Source organism: Populus alba, chromosome 8, assembly GCF_005239225.2.
Source record: "Populus alba chromosome 8, ASM523922v2, whole genome shotgun sequence".
Classification (NCBI taxonomy): domain Eukaryota; kingdom Viridiplantae; phylum Streptophyta; class Magnoliopsida; order Malpighiales; family Salicaceae; genus Populus; species Populus alba.
Window position 1 is genome coordinate 1313130 of NC_133291.1, and position 20789 is coordinate 1333918.

General features: G+C 35.5%; 1 protein-coding gene and 1 long non-coding RNA gene across 8 annotated transcripts; one reads left to right on the forward strand and one right to left on the reverse strand.

Moving 5' to 3' along the window:
* The first annotated feature begins 4777 nt into the window (after positions 1 to 4777).
* On the forward strand, positions 4778 to 15559 carry LOC118030509 (uncharacterized). 6 transcript variants are annotated; one of them, XR_012170569.1, is made up of 7 exons: positions 4778 to 5032; positions 5140 to 5184; positions 5340 to 12337; positions 12912 to 13485; positions 13559 to 14078; positions 14336 to 14761; positions 14879 to 15559. It is a non-coding gene; the product is annotated as an uncharacterized lncRNA (long non-coding RNA). The 6 variants fall into 6 exon arrangements; XR_012170567.1 differs by having other exon boundaries at positions 5340 to 8845; positions 9514 to 12337; positions 14336 to 15559; XR_012170565.1 differs by having other exon boundaries at positions 14336 to 15559.
* Positions 6106 to 17151, reverse strand: LOC118030508 (transcriptional activator DEMETER). Of its 2 annotated transcripts, none has more exons than XM_035034643.2 (20): positions 16927 to 17151; positions 15771 to 16500; positions 13544 to 15316; positions 13071 to 13433; positions 12213 to 12303; positions 10678 to 12109; positions 10454 to 10533; positions 10210 to 10294; positions 10026 to 10117; positions 9883 to 9951; positions 9718 to 9754; positions 9537 to 9619; positions 8337 to 8768; positions 7795 to 7831; positions 7647 to 7713; positions 7260 to 7399; positions 7088 to 7153; positions 6833 to 6947; positions 6710 to 6748; positions 6106 to 6559 (listed from the first exon to the last, which is right to left on the reverse strand). In XM_035034643.2, the coding sequence occupies exons 2-20, from the start codon at positions 16306 to 16308 to the stop codon at positions 6447 to 6449; spliced, it is 5652 nt and encodes a 1883-aa protein (XP_034890534.1). In that variant the 5' UTR covers positions 16309 to 16500; positions 16927 to 17151; the 3' UTR covers positions 6106 to 6446. The 2 variants fall into 2 exon arrangements, with proteins under 2 accessions (XP_034890534.1, XP_034890536.1); XM_035034645.2 differs by having other exon boundaries at positions 7647 to 7704; positions 16927 to 17150.
* Between the last annotated feature and the right edge of the window lie 3638 nt (positions 17152 to 20789).

Below are 20789 nucleotides of genomic sequence, written 5' to 3' on the forward strand. Positions count from 1 at the left end.
AATAAACATCTTTTATTCCTCGAGTTTAAAATTTTTTCAAGTTATTTATTATCTATCTTGTAAATATACTAACTTTGTAATTGAAAAGTCTTTAAGTTTTCATAACTAAGTTTCTTTTTATACAGACTTGAGCTTTTATCATTAGTCTAGAATTCCCAAGAGAAAAGATCTATATATAATAATATATTAATAAACTACTTTCTCAAATACTAAATAACTTATTATTTACAAGGATTTGAATACAATATAAAAAATGCACTAACGTACCCTTGGTTTTGTGCTTTAACACCATGTGTTTCTAGCAATCCAACTACAGCTTCATGCCTCTCCTGCCTTTCTTTTTTCTCTCCAGTATATTTAGTCAATTCCAAGTGTACATGATCACAACAGGTATTTTACTTCTTGGATATACCCGTGGTATATTAAAAGCCAAAATTAATTAAGTGCACAATCAATGCTTTTAAAAGAATGAAATATTTTCAATTTCAATTATATTTTTTGTTATAGAGATAAAGACATGAAGAATGATTATAATTTCAAGAGTACAATAAGATATATCTTCTTTATTCTTGTTATTTGTTTCTCTTCTATCATAATACAATAATCAAATATTAATTCAAACTTATGAGATTTTTTGAATCCAAAGCAAGAATAGCATTTCTTAAAGACTGTTGAATTTACTGGCTTCTTTTTGACAGGCTCCAATGGCATTTTCTCTGGCTTCTCTACTGAGTTCGTGAGCCGAGCATGGGATGTAGATGACAAGGCTCTGAAGTCCCTTGTTGGAAGCCAGGCAGCCAAAGGCGCGCATCGTCAAGCTTGATGGAACCCTGAAGATGCATGAACCAAAGAAGGAATTGAACACCGTCAAGGCATGGTATATAATTAATCAACTGTGTTGAAGCTCCACTAGATGTTGAGATGGTGGAAAGGTTGTCTGTTTTGAATACCAAGAACCTTCCTGTGTTGACGAGTAATAAAATTATAGATGGTTAAGAATAAGATTAATATGATGAATAATCAGTTGATTTATAAATTCAAGTAATTTTACATATTATTTGTAGTAAAAATATTTGATTTATAAATTCAAGTAATTTTACATGTTATTTGTAGTAAAAATATTTGATCACTTAATATAAAAAATCTCAAAGGTTGGTAATTAGTAATAAATGATACCTGGTAAGTTAAGTGACCGATAATCGTGGTCAATAATAGTTTGGTAAGTTAGATAACCAGCAACTATGGTGATTGATTAATACCTACAAAAGGTGTTTTTATGGACGAGAGGATTATTCGGTAATAAAGTCAGTAATTTTATAAAAAGAAAAGATATAATAGTATTTTAGAGAGATAAATTCTGAAAATATATATAAATGTTAAGAGTAAAAAGATTGTGAACCTTTGACTTAAATGATTCATTTTGTATTTATACTCCATTAACCATATCATTTTTGTAAAGATGAGGGACTAAAGTATAATTTTATCTTTGTAATATTTGAAGTTGTATTATACTTAAAATAATATGTATTGGATCAATATAAAATATAAAAACTCAAGTCTATAGGGGTTTCTTAGGCTCATCTAGATTTCCATCATCACCAAGTTTTTGTTGGATTTTAATTTTCAAAAAGAAATGTTTGTAACTTCATGTTTTTTTTTTTATAGACTAACGTGAATGTCTAGGTTAGCTTACACTCACATCAACTAATCACACGGGCCTTAAAGTTAACGATCATGTAAACCTCTAATGACTTTGAAATTTGTAGGACTCAAACTGGTAACTTTTTGGAATAGACTCAAAACCTGACTAGTTGAGCCATACTTCTCGTAATTAACTTCATATTTTTTATTTTATCTCTTTGTTGTTTATTTTAGCCCTATACCTACTCATTTGGTTGGAAGGTTTCTGTCTATTTAAAATTAAGATTAATTATGTTTTTAGATGTTTTTTAAAAGAGTTTTAAAAAAAAAACATTATGTAATATCAAAAATAAATAAATAAAATATAATGCATTTCTTACAATAAATAATTTTTAAAAAAACATTACACTACAATACCAATAATACTATTTCCTCACGTGCTACAGGCATCTTTGAAAGTAAAAGTATCTCCTGATGTTGAGCAGCTCATCCGCTCCAAGAGAATGCGATGGAATTTTCTTTCCACCTCCAAAATGAGCAAATTGCGGAAGGATAGCTTGATTATATTTGTTGCAAAAATGGTAAAACCTGCTATCTGCCTGGTTAATCAAGGACTCTGTTTTAACTTTGACAGCAATAACCAGATTTTAGCGGACAGATTCCAATGTGAATAGGCTAAATTGACAAGGAATATGGAAAAAACTTTACAGGGGATTTGATAGGTCTGTATCAGCACATATATAATCCATTTGATCATTTTCTGCTCTCCAGGAAAAGCCTTACAGAGTGGAAACAAGCAATAATTTGGTAATCACAGTTGAGGTACAAGTGTGCATCAGCTAGTTCGTGGCAGTTTCTCCACATTCCTTCACTCCCGCCACGCGGAATGAACATCTGAAGCAGACAATATACCAGTGGCCAGATCTATCTGTGCGCCAGCACAACACAATGGGAAACCCGATAATGCCAGCAGGAAAACATAGCACACGAATGACTTGGTGCACAAAGTTATACAGGTTCCTTTAAATCCAAGAAACATATCCTCTACAAGTTAAACATTCATGCATTTTCAGATACGTAGAATTAGTTAATATACATGCAAACTAGTTGATTATCCATGTTAATATATATATATATATATATATATATATGCACTTAACAAATGCTACAATTTTCAAGTCTGCTGCACGGCAAAAGCCCATCTCCCGCCTGCTTACGAGCGTGGAGGGGTTGACGGAACGAAAGTGTCTGCTTTTCTCTTACACCTGTTATAACAAATCTGCATGCAATCAACAATGCAGAAGCCCGATTTTTAAAGATACATGCACGTATACGAAGTTGATTCGGGGGAGAATAGAATACCTCTGTCAAACATAAATGATGGCGGAATCTATCTAACATAATTAATTAATTAGTGCTGCAGTTCTAGAAGTTAGCACTAAAAGCGGCGAGCCAGTCCCCAGCACCTCATCGATCACATCTCCCTCCTAATGTCATTGTCGTCGTCTTCCTATTCAACCATGGTATTATCACGGGCCGTGTGCTCAAAACAACAGACAGTCCCCCAGATATCTCCATGTTCTTCAATGGCCTGACTCGGTGGAGAAAATCCAGTCTCTTCCTATTCCCAGATACGCTTTGCGAGTTTGCTTGAGATACCAAAGTTCCACCAACATATTCGTACCTGGATTGTAAGATTAAACAGACGGCCCACCATTATAAAACCCCGTTCTTTAAAACACATCACACAACCTCTTGAACCTTCCCTTTCCTTCTGTGATTTTTCATAGCTCCAATGTACACTTCTTCGAGACTATTGTCGATTTCCATCCTCATGCGCTCGAAATTCCCATTAAACCCAGGTTTCTGGATAATGCACTCTCGTAAGTTAACAAATCGTGCTTGAACCCATTATCTTCCTTCTTTTACTTTGTTGAACATTTCAAGGACTCGCAGAGGATCCTCTGGTTCTTCGAGGTCGAGAGTCGAGACTGCTGCATCATGTTTATGTAGCAAAGCAGCACTCATCCCAACATGTTTATCGAAGACTCATGCTCCTTTTTTTTCACACCCTGGATTGCGACTTGTATTTTGTGAGTAGCAAATAATTCTTAAATCGCATACCTTAAAAGAGCTTGTCTGGCCCCGTTTTTTTAGCTTTTATTGATTTGCTTTAAAACAAAGCATTAAAAAGGTTTTTTTATTAGTATTTTAGAAGTTAATTGGTTAGCTTTGAGAGTGAAAAATGATTTTTTTTTAATCAAAAATATTTTAAAGGTATACTAGCTTCCATTTACAAAGTATAAGAATTATAATTTTTTTTATATGGATATTACTTACTTGATTTTAAAAAGAAAAAATAATATTAAATGTATTTTAAAACTGTCTAGCTTAAATGATTTATACTCTATACTCAGTAATAAACTAATATTCAACTACACAATTAGTATCTTTTAATATCTTAAAATTAGCTAACATCAAGCATGTTAGACTCCAGCTTGTATGGATCTTAGGTAAATTATTTAATAGTTTTTTTTCACTAAAAGCATATAATGATTTGGTTATTATGTTTTTATGATGTTTAATTGTTTTTCAAATAAAGGATTTATTTATTAAGTAATTTATTTAGTTTACTATAGAAAATGTTTAATTTTATATTTATATATTTAACAATGATTTTAATTCAAGTAATTTTATCAATAGCACAACACAATAAGTGTAATATATATAATACAAAAATGTAACACAGGATAAATAAATTTTAAATTTATTGCACGAAATGCTTTAACATGCCAGCTTACGCTATATATCTTTGAAAACACATATGAAAGACATATTTTAATTTTTTATTTATCGTTTGTGTTTCTAATGCTATAATGTTTTCACTACACCATCTTTAAATTAATTCTTTAAATTAATTGATCATCGGAAGCTAAATCATCAAAGTCCTTCAAAGGGTCTCCCACCATTAAAAAATCTAAAAATCAGGGGTACTATTAAAAACGTTTTGAACCATGGGGTAAAAAATGGAACATCCCGCAACCCACAGGGGCAAAAATAGTTCATCCTCAGCCGCAAGAACACACGTGTCGACATATAAGCCACGGTTTCACAAAAATCCCGAGAGCCCCATCCACAACCAAAGCAGAAACTTTCAAAATGACGATCAGAGGGAAAAGGAAAACAAAAAGGCGGCAAACATTGAAAGAAAGCACCAGCAAGGAAATCAAAATCCATCCCCGGTTATTACAATATAAAAATAACAAATATAATAATTTCCAAAACCCTTCCCCTTAAGTGCTCTCTTCATATCCGCCCCCCCCCCTCATCATCCAGAGAGAGAGAGAGAGAGAGAGAGTTTCCGTGTCTTGATCGTGCTCTTACTTCTCAGGTACGCAGCTTCGATCTCCGAGTTCGCTCGAATTTCTCCAATTCCAAACCCTAACTCCTCGCGTCTCTGTTTCTCAGCTTGATTTATCCTCCTTCTTGTTACTGCAGAAAATCAGCGAAAACGAGTTGGCGTTGATGAGAATTTAAGCGCAGGTAATTTGAGCTTCTGATTGCGTCATTATTTTAGTCATCGGTCGCGATTTCTGTTATTGTTGCTGTTTATTTGTTTTTGATTGCGATTTACAGTCGTTGCTGTTATTGATTTTATGATCTTTTGGAATTGTGAGCACGTGTTTGTTTGGCTGCAGAGAAAAAACGATTAGATACACCGTGCTGGAATCGATCGAGCTAAGTTTTTTTTTGCGTAATTTAAATTACCGAGCATGATTTTTTCGTGTTTTTGTTTTTCTTCTGAAAATGTCTCTGCTTTATTTTTTTTAAAACGGCGACGAGAAGTTAATATCAGTTTTTGTTAGAAATCGATCAGATTGATTGCTTGTGAAATGTTTGTGTTTTGATTGATGAATTGCTTGAGGTAGGTCATAGAGGTGTTGGCTTGTTGATCTAGTGGATTAATTGTGTCTGGCTTAGCTAAATAGCTGAATGCATAGGATTATGATGTTATGTGCTCTTTTGTTTTATAAGCACGTGATGGAGGGTTTTTTTTACCAGGTGTATATGTTAATTGATTGATGAATTTGAATACCTGCTGGTTCGAAATACAAGCAGGCTTTGAAATAGTCTTAAGAATTGAGATTTGAATGCCTGTTTAATAGATGGATGTGCATAAGTTCTGTACGTTTTTTAAAGGAGAGTTTAATAGATATCGTTCTACTTCTTTTTGGTGGTCGGTGGGGGGGTTGATATTGATTATTGTTGAACAAGGGCTCTGTTTTGAGCATGATTTGAAAAAGAATCAGGTGAGGGAGAGAGATTTGCCGCTACTCACTACTTTTTGAAAATAGCTCTGATTCGAGCATGAATTGAAATAATTTGGATGACAGGAGTGTTGCTCACATTGACTAGTTTCTTAAGAATGGCCCTATTTTGAGCTTGAATAGAAAAAAAAGCATCTTAAAAACTATGAAATCAACTAAATTCCACTAGCCATGTCATCCTACAATTACACATGAAAATTCTCTCAGCTGGGTTTGGAACCTGTAAATGGGATCGCATCAACTACATCCCATTAGCGATGCTATCCTACCACTTGAATTGAAATTTGTGCGCCCAGCTCGGATATTGTAATGCATCTCATGTTAGAGGAAGAACACTTGAATCTACAACAGAATGTTAGTCAAGGATCTTTCTTCTTCACAAAGCTTGCCATGTCTATTAAACAAAAAATAAGGTAGCAATGTCTTGCTGGTCAGAACCCCATTTCTGTTAAACTTCGCATGCTGCTCTCCTGCTTGTCATTTTTTCTCGTTCTTTGTCTTTACCAACCTACTTACTGGAAAGTGTAATCTGGCCTTGAGAGGTCGGGGTGCTCTTGTTTTCTGGTCGAACCCCCTCACACAAACAAATCCTGCAAATAAAGTTTCACCAATCGACAAAGTCAAGCTGACTGAAGGTTGCCAAGTGCATGAGACTTGAATTTAACAATATCCCGGCATGACTGGCAAGGTGTCTTTCATATGTCAGGATTTTATTAAATACTGAAAACAGCATCGGATACCTTTCCAAAAGCAGTGCTGAACTCCTTCTGTTGAAAGTCCTGGGAAAAATAATGAGTTCTTGTTAGCCAGCCTTCTCCTTTGTAATTTAGTTGGAATGTTAATGCACTAACATTGTCTTGTACCTTTAAATATCGATGGTACAGAAGTTCCAAAATAGACAATCCGTCTTGGCAAATTCCATATCAAACTTCTTGGAACATCAATTGGGTTTAGGCTAGATTCATGATCTGCAAACATCTGCAAGGTAATTGCAGATTCACTCGATAATTATTTATTGAAAAGTTTATGGCTTTAAATTCTGGCTTACATAGGATGGGCAGGGTTTCCTGGTCATTTGTAGGAGATAGGAGAATTACACAAAGTTCTAGTAGTTTTACCTCGTTCACTTGAAAGTACGTTCCATTCAGTGGGAAGCTTCCTCTCATTGCTGTTCTACAAGGTATCTGTATATGTGGTAATAAAAATATCAGCATGCAAAACATGTAGTTAACTAGAATGCTGGGGCTTCCACGATGATTATTTATGTACCACAAAGATGGATATACTCACCAGAAGTGTTCCTCTCACTGTTTGTGAATTAGATTCTCTGATACTGTTGCATGAAAAACATATCTTTTCATTGCACAATTTGTTTGGTTCCCGGGACTGACATTGTTGTTCAGGTGGCTCAATTGAATTTGCAGTTTCACCTAAATAATAAGATATTGCTTAGTAATACTTCAAGACAGTGGCATCTTTTACTCATGAGAGGAGCATTCACTACTTCTTGTCACATCATATAAATAGAATGCTTGCTACTTTGGTAAATCATATTAACACGCCTGAAGCTTTGCAACATGCTCCAACAGTAATTAGTTCTCTAAATACAGTATAGGCAGTCTGAAATTCGTTTTAGTTGCTGTTGAAACCATTGAAAGTCACAGTTTTTGTGCTTACCTGGTGTCCATATTGCTAGAAGGTATGGACTAGGATCATCAGGTTCTCTTTTATCCATCTGCAAGTTCTATAAAGTGGCTCAGTGGCTGTTAAATAAAGCATGTAGTTTCAAGGGAATAAAATGTTAGAAAATGGAAGGAAAACTAACCCCCTGAAGTAGAGGATGTGAATCTGGAAGTTCATACCTGCATAACATCACGAAGACAAAGTGTGAGATGCATCATTTAGGACCTCATCCATGGTCCAAACTCCCCCTCAACATATTATACTAATTAATGGAGCAGGCTGTGAGTTTGAAATCTGGCTTTCTGCCATTATTTTGATACCTGGGGTCTTCTGTGTTTTTTAGCAACTAATTTTTTTTCATTTCCAAGTACTACTGTTGCATGATGTGCATGGTGCCAATAGTTGGTTCGGTTTATCACATGTTCGAGATGATTTTTGCTAACCTTATATAGTTTTGTGTGAATCTGTCTTTGATTTGTTGAACTGTATGTATGTTACTAGTAAATCATTCTGTTATTGGTTATCAGCAACGATAGAGCAGAAGAAAAATGAATCACGTGTCTGTTGGTTTGGGGAGGGGGGGGTAGCTTTAATAAAATAACTATTAAGCACAAGGACCAAGAAAAAACTTAAAAAGGTGGAGGAACTCAGTTCCGACCTTGATTATGAGAAGATTTTACTTACACTTGGTGTTCTGTCCGTAGGCGACTAACATTCTTCAATTTGGGTGTGGGGATAGAAGCATTTGGATCCAAAGCAACTAGTGCTTTGGACATGTCGTATTCTTGGAGCTCCATGTTTGTATGTATATAATTCTGTAAATTCTCAGTAAACTCTTCCATGTTGAGTTTTATTGTGGGTATTTCATCAGGATCTTCTCCGAAGTCCTCAATATCAGTCTCTGCTAATTCAGTCTGCTCTTGATCTGGTGTTACTGGCTCTTCAATTATGGGCTCACAACTGCCAATATCAAACCCAACACTTTTATGTTGGTTGTCCTCAGGTGGAAGTAATGGCATGGGATTGATGACTATGCTTGGGCTTTTTTCAGGCATAAAGGGAACGGTTGAAGTTGTTATATCCTTTGTTTCTGGTCCAGGTAGTGCAAGCCTTGCACTGCATCAAATAGAGCACATATTTTCCTTTGCTTTAAAAAATCAAAAGTATGCCTGTTATGCATATTAAGAAACGAGGTACTTGGTTTTAAGAAAAAGAAATTTAACTTGTCTATTTAGATCTCTTGTTATCTCATCCATTGATCTCTTTCAGCAATTATCAACACTAAATTTTCTTTTACTTCGTTTTCCCCTCCTACAACTAGGATAGATCAAAGATGGGATGGTCATTATTTACTTTTTAGCCTGGAAGAGTTGGTAAAAATCTTTATATATCTATGGCCTGGACAAGAATGCATGCTTACCCAATATAAGAAACAAAAATGTTTTTTTGCAATGATAGTCTTCAATGAAAAACTCCTTTTTCAAACATCTTGTCTTAAACTGAAGTAAAATTGTGGCCCCTCATGTGCAACTGACTCGGAGATCATGAATAATTTTGGGTCATAGATCATCTATTTTTAATTGAAACACTACTCTACCTCTTTGTTGCTGCAAGAGAGCAGTCAACCACTATGAAAGTAGCATAGCATGACATTACGAATTGCAATTAATTTTCCTCCTTGCTAACTTTTATCGCTACAAGTGACCGGTGTATTTTATTCTAGTTGTGGTCTTTCTAAGTTATACCACACTAATTATATTTCATGTGATTGAATACTGAAATGGTCAGCCTTGCAATGTTTTATATTTCAAAATTATATTTTTTGATGGCTAGCATAATATTTGTTACATGCTGTTGGCAGTATAACAGAGAAGATATGCAAACCTTGTGAAGGCACTTGCAAAATGTCTACATTCTGTTCTCATGGGACATGCATTACAGTTGGGTCTGCTCTTTGTGCAAAAGACCTGCATAAGTTAAAGCACAGGTATTTTGATGCTTTTCAGATGCTTAATCACAAATAGTACTCTGATTAATATGCTATCAAGTGCCAAAATGAGTATACCTTTCCAAATGTGATCATCTGGTAATGTAATTCATACCTGTAACCCCATAAAAAAAGACGGAAATCAACAAATCTTTTCTGAAATAAAAAAAACCGTGATCTTTATGCATGGAGAGTACAGCTTTCAATGAACAGAATGGCTCCAAGGAAGAGTCATGTGATTACAGTGTTCTTTGATCGAGTTTGCACAATCTTGGCCAGAGATATTTTTGAATTGACTCCAGTATTGGGTACCTAGAGGGAATTTGGTTAGCATTTTAGGTGAACTAGAAAATTTTGGTGTCAATTTTGTGACATATAATACTTACAGTTCTAGCAGGTGCAACTGCAGTGACTCTGGCAGTGGCTGGAGAGGGACCCATCCTAGTCGAACTGCTATTCTCCCAACATTTGTGTCAACCTTTACAAACAGGCAATCGAATCATTTGAATTGTACAAATTTGCTATCTCCTGTAAGTTCAACATTATCTGTTTTTTACACATGAAACTCACTGGGAACGCAAGATGATGAAGTGTTAGGAGCCGCACACACTCCACGCTTTTCAACCCCAACCCCCGTATACTTAGCAGATAATCCCTGAAAAATAAAGATATTTCAGAAACTGGGGAACATATTATGACATTTGATGAATTGTTTGCTATCTTTTGCTTAAATTTTGTTATGAGTAGCTTCATATTGACATACTGGAATAATCAATATTTTTGAGTGGGAACTCTAATATTTGCGGTGGCTTACTTTGCTTTGCCAGGGGGCACATCTCTTAACCATTCCAAATCAATGCTTCCATGTTCCCTTACCAGTCGGTTTAGGAATTCCTGCAATATTGTGCAACCATTATTAACATGTTTTATCTGTGCCTTGAGTTCAAACAATCCACCATGAGTAAGAGAACAGTTCACAAAGCCATTTGAAGAGGAAAGAAAGGTTATTAAGGCTTGAGGTTAAAAATACTAAAATACCTGGATTCGTTCTGCTAGAATTTTATTCATCCCTCTTTCTTTGATGGCTTCAGAAATCTCGTTGACTCCAGCACATCGCACTGCTTCATAGTCCAAGGAATCCATTGTGTCTTCGGTTCTCTCTTTTCTTCCATTTGTCTGCACTTGCTTCCTTAAACTATCCCAGTCAAATGCGTCTGCTTTCTCACTCTCAACTTTCCCTTTTCTAGCTTTTGAGGCATTTGCATTTGACTTGAGGTTTTCCTTGTTATTAGGATGTACTTTCTCCTTTGTATTTGGGTCAACCACTATGTTTTCTAGGGGTGTTTGCTCATTCACAGAAGTGATCCTCTCAAAATCAAGAATGTTTTCTGTGAGTCTGGGGACATTCAAGATGTGCTGTGTGTAATTGTTTTGCTTCTCAGGCAATGTTTCGGCAAGATGTACAGGTCCACCAGCTGACATGCTTTGCCATTGCAAGGTCTCATTCCTCTCATTAACTTGATTTTCATGGTAAGGCTGAAAACTGTTTTGTTCAGACATTGATTGCTTTCTGTAGAGAGAATGTTGGACTGCTAGTGGAGCTTCTTGATACCTTGGCAACTCGTATTGTCTGGCAGCTTTTTTACCCACATTCGCAGCCTTTTGTCCAACAGTTTTGCTTGAGCAGCTTGCAGCCTTTTCTTTGTCGAATCTGGAAGAATTTGATGTCCAAGAAGATATGGAATCTTCACTGTGCAATTTGAAGCCTTCTGCTTGCTGTGCATTGGACTGTGAAGTCATGTGTAGCAACCCATAGTTACTACACGGAACCACTTTCCCTTGCATCTGTGGATTGCAGTAATCGAATTGCTTATTATATGGAGAAAAGCAGTCCAGATTACCTAATCTTTCCAATCCAGCTCCTTGCTGCATGTTCTGTATACCTTCTGTTTGCTCATTTTCATGCCTGGATCCCCTATGAAACAATGAACTTCCACTCTCACAACCATCAAATTCTTCTAGCAAGGTGGGACTCTCCATCTGTAAATGATCCACGAAAGATAAACCATGACTTGTGCTAGGTTTGCATCCAGTAGGAGGGTCTTCTGTTTCGGAGTTGGAGCCTGAGTAGGATCTGACTCCTCCATTTGCTTGCACAGTTGAGGAATCAAAAGAATCTTGTGATGATACAAATTCTTCCTCCAGGCTGTGACTTTGTGCCCCTACCACGCTTGCTCTTTCTAAACACCAAGTTTCAGATTCTCCCTGTGGTTCTGCTGATCCATGGTGTGTAATGGGGCTTTGGTTGTAGAGTGGATACCTAAACTTGCTGTTCCATTTGATGATGCCATTTGGGTTTTGCATGCAGACATCTGGTTCTTCAACCATGATGCCTTTCCTATGGCTGTCACAAGCTGCATTGCTCCTAGACTTCAGAGGAAATAATGAAGCTAGAGACATGAAGGCAGAGCTGCAAGGTCGGAATGTAGTTGACGATATTGTTCAGTTCATGAATAGAGATTAATTATCATGGCTCATCTGGTCTTGAAATTAAGCTGAAATGTCAAATTTACCTTGACAGATGATCTGAAACATTTTGGGTAAGGAAAACTCCTATTACCGAATCAACAACTGATCCCTTCCATTTTGAAAAACGCCTATCTCCTGCAAAGAATGTTATTTACATTCATACATGCAGGTGACTGTCTATTTGATTCACTAAAGAGGGAATAAAATTGTATGTTCATTCTTGGTACAACATTGAGGGATTAGATGTGTGATCTGTGCGCTGCAGAACTTGTGACTATATTTCACCTAGTTTTTCTCGTTAGAAAGCATTAGTAAATGTGTTAATGAACTTTTGAACAATTTAGTAACTCAATTGAATCTTTCCAGTAGGTTATTTTAGCAACTCAACAACTCAGAGGAAATGTAGCACACTGGTTTACATGTTTATCTGCACTGAGGAGGCAGCATAAACATTTTGTAGTTCCATTCTTATATTGTCCTGATAGCAATACCTGATTCTGTTTTACTACAAACTTACATTAGTAGTGGGAAACTTACTGATGACTTTTTCTTCCAAGTGAAATAATTCTTCTCTGAATTGTGCTTTTGTTTTTCATGCGTGACAGCGCTTTTGCATTTGCAACATTCCATGTTATGTCTCTGTGCATTTGCAAGGGATACATGCATATGTAAACAAGCAAATACTTGTACTTCTACATGTACAAATGCAATATGTTTGCAATATGAATGCTCTGTTTCTTCAGGTAAGTATGAAGTTGTATGTTTGTGAGTGGATGCAGCATAGCAGGACTACTCGTTCTCAAGTTGGAGGGCACAAATAATATACATGTCTCTCTCTCTCTCTTTGCTGTTGAATTCAGTAATAATGTTGAATATGTTGGGAAAAAGTACAAGATTTGTACCTTGAACGAGATGCATTCTTGCAATGAATGAATCAACTCGCCCATGAAAAACTTTTCTCTCTTCCTCCCACCATTGCTCCTTCCCTGTATCTGTTTTTTCAAGGCCTTCACTTCCTTCTTTTCCCATCAGCAGTTTCCATACTCTGTCTGACTCTGGGTCAAGGTCTACTTTAGGCCTTGGCTTGTGTTTTTTGACAAATTCAAACCCATCATAGGGAACAAGTGTGCCACCTCCTTTATAAGGCACAAGTGCATTTTGCTCTTTGTTTTTTATTTTTTTGCTCCTTGCATTGAGACTGAGGCACTCCATGTGGTGTATGATTTCTTCAATTGTAGAGGAGAATTTCTGCTTTGCTGGTCGCCCTGCATTGGATGTCAAAAGTGGTTGCTGTAATTATGGTGACTAGAACATTTAGCAAGTTATCTGAACCCTTAAAGCATTATACTTATAATATATGCTAAACATGCTATACCTCTTCTCTTTGCAGATGGCTGCTGATGTTCTTCCAAGATATCCTTTGGTTGTTGCGGCATCCTACCCTTTCCAGATGGAATTGGTATTGACACAGTAGCTCCAGACATCTGCTGTATTCTTGACATTTCAGTGTTGCAAGTTTCAGGTTGCTGTTGGCTATCAGATGTATGGTTTGTTTTGAGAGGGGTTTGTGAAAGGTTGTGACAAACTGCTATTGTGGTGGGGGAGAGGGAGTTATGGACTTGAGCCAATCCATTAGTCTCTCCTGTCCTTTCTAGGTGTAAAATCGGGTTAAATGAAATACATTGCTTTGGAAGGTTTTGTGAAGCTGTCGGGTGCACATACCACTCACCAGGATATTTAGTTGTTGCAACACAAGAAGACTTACTCAGTGTGTTTGTTTGAGTCCCATTCTCTGTTTTGTTTCTTTTCTGGGCCTCCAAACATCCCATGCCTGGAATGCTTTGATAATATTCATCAAACAATGAGCCCACTGGTTGTGAAGTACAAGTGTTTGTTTTCTCAATATGAAGGTGTTCTCTCTTGGATCCTCTGCCCTCAATTAAATATAATGGTATCATTTGTACTGATTGAGGGGTATTCTGATATGTTGTCTGTCTAGTCCGCTCTGGTCTTTTTTCTAGAAAGACAACTTGACCAATTCCTCGTGCATCTCTTGCATTGACGTTTAAATTCTCCATGTGCATGATTTTTCTTGGAGTTAGTTCAGCATCTACCACATGTCTTTCTGAAATTGATGTATAACTTCTTCCCATCTGGTTCATGATAGGTGTCTGGTTACTTGTAGCACCTGATTGCTTGTTTTCAGCCTGTAAACTATTATGCTGGTTCGTCTGTGAAGTTGTAGTGCATGAATGAGCCACTTGAAGACTTGTGTTCAGATCAAAAGTCCCTCTTTTTTTATTCAGCATGTCCTCCTGAGCAGCTGCGTTACTGTATCTTTCATCTGTGGTAGTTTCCAAATCAAACCTCAATTCTCTTCTACATGATTTTGCACCAGCTTCAGCACTGGAATGTGTAATCCCTATTGTAGAGTCTGCATGCTGATTTGCTGATTCATTTATGCCCTTCTTGCGTACATACTTTCTCTTCACAGGACGGGTATTTATGGTTTCTCCATTAGAATCTGTATGTTGAACTGCTGATTCATTCAGGCCCTTCTTGCGCACATACTTCCTCTTTGCAGAGCTCGGAGGTGTAGTCTCTATAGCAGAATCTGTTTGTTGAATTGCTGGCTCTTTCAAAGCCTTGCGAACATACTTCCGCTTTTCAGTTGACTTCTCCTTGGGGTTGGTGTTTTTTGTGGTTGCAGCCTTGGGAGTCCTTTTTGGTTTGCCTTCCACAATCACCTTTGGCCTATGCTTTCTTCTCTTTGGAGGTTTCTGCGGTGGTGTTTTATTAAGGTCGATGCCTTGTTCATCTGGCCTTGCTAGATCTTTTTCTCCCTCAGATGGTGTAGAAATGACAGCAGAAGATGAGTCTGCAATGTTACACGAGAGCTCTTCTGAATTGTGTTGATTGGCTTTGAGTTCTTTGAATACAACTAAATCATTTTTCTCATTTTCTCCACTTGAGTTTGTTTCTCGTGAGGGACTCATTGTTGCGGGAAGCTTACTCTCCAATCTCTTGGCCTGATCTGGCACTACTGTGGCAAATTTAAAGGAGGTGGTAACACTCGAGGCTGCATCAGCTTCTATTCTTGGTGATGAGTTTAGATCATGGTTAGGAAGGCAAGGCAATGGAGGTTCATCTGTAGAAAGCAATATTCTTAAGAATGTAGAATAAGATTTTGACAAAAAAGGAGGTTGAAACAAAAGTTCAGCTAGTGGCAGAATGAAAGCTGATTCTTTTTCATCCCCGTCTCTTGTTTTTTTATCTTCCTAGTGAGTTTTGATTCTTGTAAAATGAGTAAAAGACACAGACTTGGTTAATCTGTGGAGTGTGGAATGCTTGAATTCTTTTGCTCATACCAAAGCATATAGAAAATGTCAAATTCTGGTCTAGATAAATAAATGGAAACCTACATGCTAAATTACATCTCTGTGCTGAACTACATTCTGTCAAAAAGATTCAATGCCATATGACATCAAATGCAGACATCTTATGTTTTGCTGTTACCTATGGATTGGAACGAGCAGTTCCTCCATCACAGCAGTCTCGTAAACAAGTCGTCTTAAAATTAAAGGACAGGTATGTTTACTTACAGTGTGTCTGGGATGAGATATAGCTGCTGCTCAAAAGATTCCAGCAGCGAGCTTGGTTTCCGAGCAACAAATTGGGTTCACTGCAATTGTTGACTTGAGCATGCAGGTTGGGAAATGAAGGCCTCCAGACCATGCATGTGCTTGCACTAGGAGGTGCGACTGGAGAGGTAAATGTAGCAATATTTGGATATGCTAAGATACTTGCTAATAAACTGCTATTCAAACCTGCGGTCTGACTCTCTATATGATTGCTTGTATTATTACCCATTCTTGTAACCTCATGATGACCTATGCCTGCATTCCTAATATTATCCCCACCATTTCTAACCAGTTGATCGATCTGGTCAGCATGTTGAGCCACTCTGCTGTAATTTGACGCATCCTGTTCACATCCACTGGAAAATCCGGCCAGTTGCCAATTCGTTCTGCCCAATTGGTTCCCTTGCCCATCAGTCAGCATCACATTAGATCTTGGAATGGGCTTCTCTGTCATTGTTGGTAAGAAATCAATATCCTGCGGGACTGGAAATCTCTCCATGATTGATCATTGGATCCATTCTACCAGCCAACTGTTTCTAGCTTTTCTTCCTCTTCTCTGCTCTGGGTAGTGATTCTCTCGATTGAAAACACCAATTTGCTTCTGGTGCCTAAGATTTTCGGTGAATTGCCAAAATTCATTGATTTATACAAGCCCTCTTCTTCTTTCTTACCTCACGTGCCTGAACCTCCCCTGCCAAAAACCCAGAACACATTTTATACTTGAATAAAGTCAAGAGAATTGCATCTGTGTTATAAATGCAGAGATCATTTCCCATATATTTCTCAATGGCTAAAAGCTATATCTATCTGTTTTTTGGAAAACATAGAAAACATGAATAACAATGGCAGTATAATAAACAATAAGAAAATGAATAAATAGCTATTTAATTTTTTAAAAAAAAAAACAAGATTAGCCAAATCTGCATAAATTGACTGAATTCTACTCAGTTTTGAATTTCTAAGATTATGGGTACCAAAAAAACTTCCATAAAATCTCTAAGAGATCTTTTTGTGATTTGCAGCAACAGACATGCAACCACTCTAGTTGTTGAGGGTCAAAGGAAAAAAAATAAACAGAAATTGCAAATAAAATATCCATGCACAGCACTTAGCTCACCGATCTGTAACTCAGTAAGCTGAAAAACCTTAAACGAGTCAATGCCGGAAAATTCCAAGTCCTTGCGGTTGTAAGGGAGGGAAAGAGAGAGAAAATACAGTGAGGAAAAGAACCAAACTTTATTTCATATGTTATACGAACATAGACTAGATCGGGGCACTCCACTTTGTCTTTTATAAAATGGGCACACCCCACCTTGCCTTCTAATCCTAATCCTAACCTTGCTTTCCATGTTTTCTTGCTCTATTTCCAAAATTATAATCTTGCCATATTTCTTCACTCGTGTCTACTGTTTTGACTTGTCACTCGCTACGTGCGTGTACTTTTTCAATCTTAATGCTTGCCATTTTCATAAATTACAGCTGTGAAAGGAGACCATGTGAACTATTTTTATAGAAAACACAAATTACTATAAAATAAAATGGAAAAATTGCCCAGCCATTTATATCAAAACATGCAGGTTTATCTTGATGGTTTTCTTTCTATTTTTCCTCCTTATCTTCTAGCAGGTTGCTGCTGCTGCTGCTGGCCAGGTGGTGTTCTTTTTCATAAAGTCCCACATAAATAACTTTTCATGTCTTAAAATGACTTGTCAATTACAACTGTCCTTGTAAGTAATTAAGATGGCAATCTCTCTTTAATTAAGTAAATACTGAGGTGAAAAGGCACGACAAATTATAATAAACTCCCAGGTCTTTTTTCCTGTAATTAAATCACAACCCTAGTTATAAATATGACAAGTATGAAGCAGAGGGTATTACAGTAAATCACAAACACAGCAGGAGAAGATACCTCAGATGCTTCCAACGCGTGTTGTTGATTTGTGCATGAACTAAGCACGTGTTCCCCCAACCCAAGACTAAACCCAGCAAGCAGACTTTCCGTGCCTTGTTGTCTGTGCAAAATCTAACTGCGAGGTGCCCGCAATAGAAGAAAGAAAAAAGTGGAAACAGCAAAAAAAAAAAAAAAAAAAACATGGGTATAACTCAAAAGGCTATTGACAAAGAAAGAGAGAGAAACAAAGAAAAGATTATATTCTCTTTATTTATATGCATGAAAACGACGTAAATCTTTTAGTTCACGTTGCATGAATAAATATGATGGATCTTATTTAGTTAAAAAAATAATATATTTATTTTATTTTTATACATTAGTGGCCAACTAAACATTTTTTAATTAAGATAAAAATCTAAATTATTTTAATAAGCTTTTCTGCATGTTAAGTTGTGTGGGTCCAGATTACATGATTTTAGTGTTGTAGATTGTATAGAGTTTTTGCGGCTAAAAGTGGTTCTTGCTAACATGGTAGTTGATTGGGTTGCCTCCTAATTTCAAACTTGATTTGAGATTTGATTTGAAAAAAAAATTGAGTTATTGGTTATGGATTAACTTGCGATTCAAGTAACTAAATTAACCTAGTCATTGAATTAACTTGCGGCTGAAGTAACTGAAAGCATAAATTAATAACAGAGCCAACACTAGAACTGTAGTCTCACCTCCTCCAAGTGGGCCTTGCAGGATTGAAACTTCAGCTGGGCCTAACAAAGGCCCAATCCAGGTCCAATTCGAGAAGAAACCTAAACTCCCAAATCATTCCCTGAGTACCCAATGAAACCACAATCCAATCCCCATCCCCAGGAGAGAAATTTATGCAATCCAGCCAAAATTTCTTCAAAATACGATGAATGTTATGGTACTTGTATTATAATTACTGGATATTCATAGTATAAAAGAGATAAATCCAAGGAGAGAAAATCTTTCTAATATGAGTTCTTTCTTTCTTTCTTATTTCTCTTTATGTTTGTTTTTTGTCGATCTCTTTTTTATATTATAAGTATCCACTAGTTTTAGCTTGATTTTTAAAAATTATTATATTATAATTCTTTTATATTACAATATATTTAAGAAAATTATTTTCACCTAAACTATAGTTCTTATTATAGAAATATCTATCAAATTCATAATTACTAAGCGTGTTATATTTAGTAATGTAGTATAGGGTATTGTTTTTCAGTTTAAAACACATTAAAATAATGATTTATTTTTTTGATATTAACATATTAAAACTATAAAAAATATATTAATTTAATATTAAAAAAAAATTTAAAAAAATTTAAAAGAAAATTTAACCATAAAATCATACACTGTCTACGTCAATCTTATAAAGCATTTTACCCATGTTTAATATAATACAAGTTACAACAAATGAATAGGTAGTATGTTTAGTATATTAAGTTGAAGTTTTTTTATATATATTTTTAATGATTTTAAAGTGTTGATTTAAAATATATATATATAATGTCCCGCCTTGCAACACACGTTGCAAAAACGTAGGCCATGGGTTACCTTGAATTTTCTATCTGTTAGTGGGACCTCTCAGTACTATCCCACAAGCACCACTATGGCGATTCCCTTTCACTTCTCCTGTCACCGCCCGCCAGGTACGAATTAATTTACAACGGGTCTTAATAAAAAATAAATAAAATTAGCGTACACGTATGTAATTAGTGTCTGCTTTGATAAAATCTTTGGCTGTATTTCTGCATGCTTCAGGGGGGCACTATAAGTTTTACTACATCCAGTGTATTTGTTAACAAATATTTATATATAATAAGATTTCTCTGCATTTATTTAAAAAACATAAACGACAACGGATCGAGTCTAGTGATTATATTTCCATTGTATAAGACAAAAAGGCATAAAAAAAAACATATCATCTTGTATTTTTTTGTTTTAAAGATATAAAATTCATTTTAAAATTATATTAAAAACATAATTTTTTATTTTTTTTAACTAGATATTTTTTATTATTTTTTTATCTATTTATATTTTACAACACTGAACATGATTTAAAATGTTAATAAATCCAATCCGACAACACAGCCACGTGTTTTATTTTTCTCCAGTGTCTTTTTTTAAAACGGTGTCATGTCCTTAAATGGGACCCAACAATCGTCATTGAAGTTATTAAACAATGGTCAGCGAGTGTGTTTGGTATTGCGATAACTGTTGTGGTTGTGATTTAAAAAAAGTTGTTTTATAAAAGGTACTTTTAGTTGAGATTGGTTTGAAAAAATAGGTGTTTGGTTAAAACTGTGGTTGAAATTGAGGTTGAAGAAAAAGTAGTTAAATGTGTTTGGTTATAATGCTTTTGAAATTAAGGTTATAAAATAATTTTTTAAAAAAATATATTAATATTGATGGTTTTAAATTTAAATATTATAAAATTAATTACTCCTATTACATCATGAAAAAAATAATACTTTATATAAAATATTTTTTATTATTCCATTAAACTATTTATAATTCCATTACGTACAAAATTCATCCGATAAGAACTACAGTTTTCATAATTTTTTGAGCGTGTAATAAAATTAGATAAAAATATTATCAGATATAAAATTGATATTACTGTGCGAGTGAATTTAATTCACTCTATACTAGTTTTTCAAAAAAAAATATTGTTTACATCGTGAATGAATTTAATTCTTTAAACTAGTTTTTTTAAAAAAAAAAATTAATACAATTAACACACTTAATTAAAAAAAAAAAGGACAGTGCAATTCACGCATGAACAGTGCAGTGAATTGCACTGTTCGTTAATTTTTATCAGCTACAGTGCAAATAAAGCAGGTTTTTTTAGCTTTTCCTTTCCGGCGTTTGAAAACGTAAAATACACGTAGGTCCGTGCACAATAAATTGTTTTTTTTTTTGTTATCAAACGGTTGCGGACTGCATTTTAAATAAAACACAGCCGCAGCCGCGTTGACAAACACTCTCAGCATCTAGTTTCAACTTTCAACAATATTTGTATTTTTGAAATGTCAGAAATCTTGAATCATGTTCATGGATTGTTATTTCTC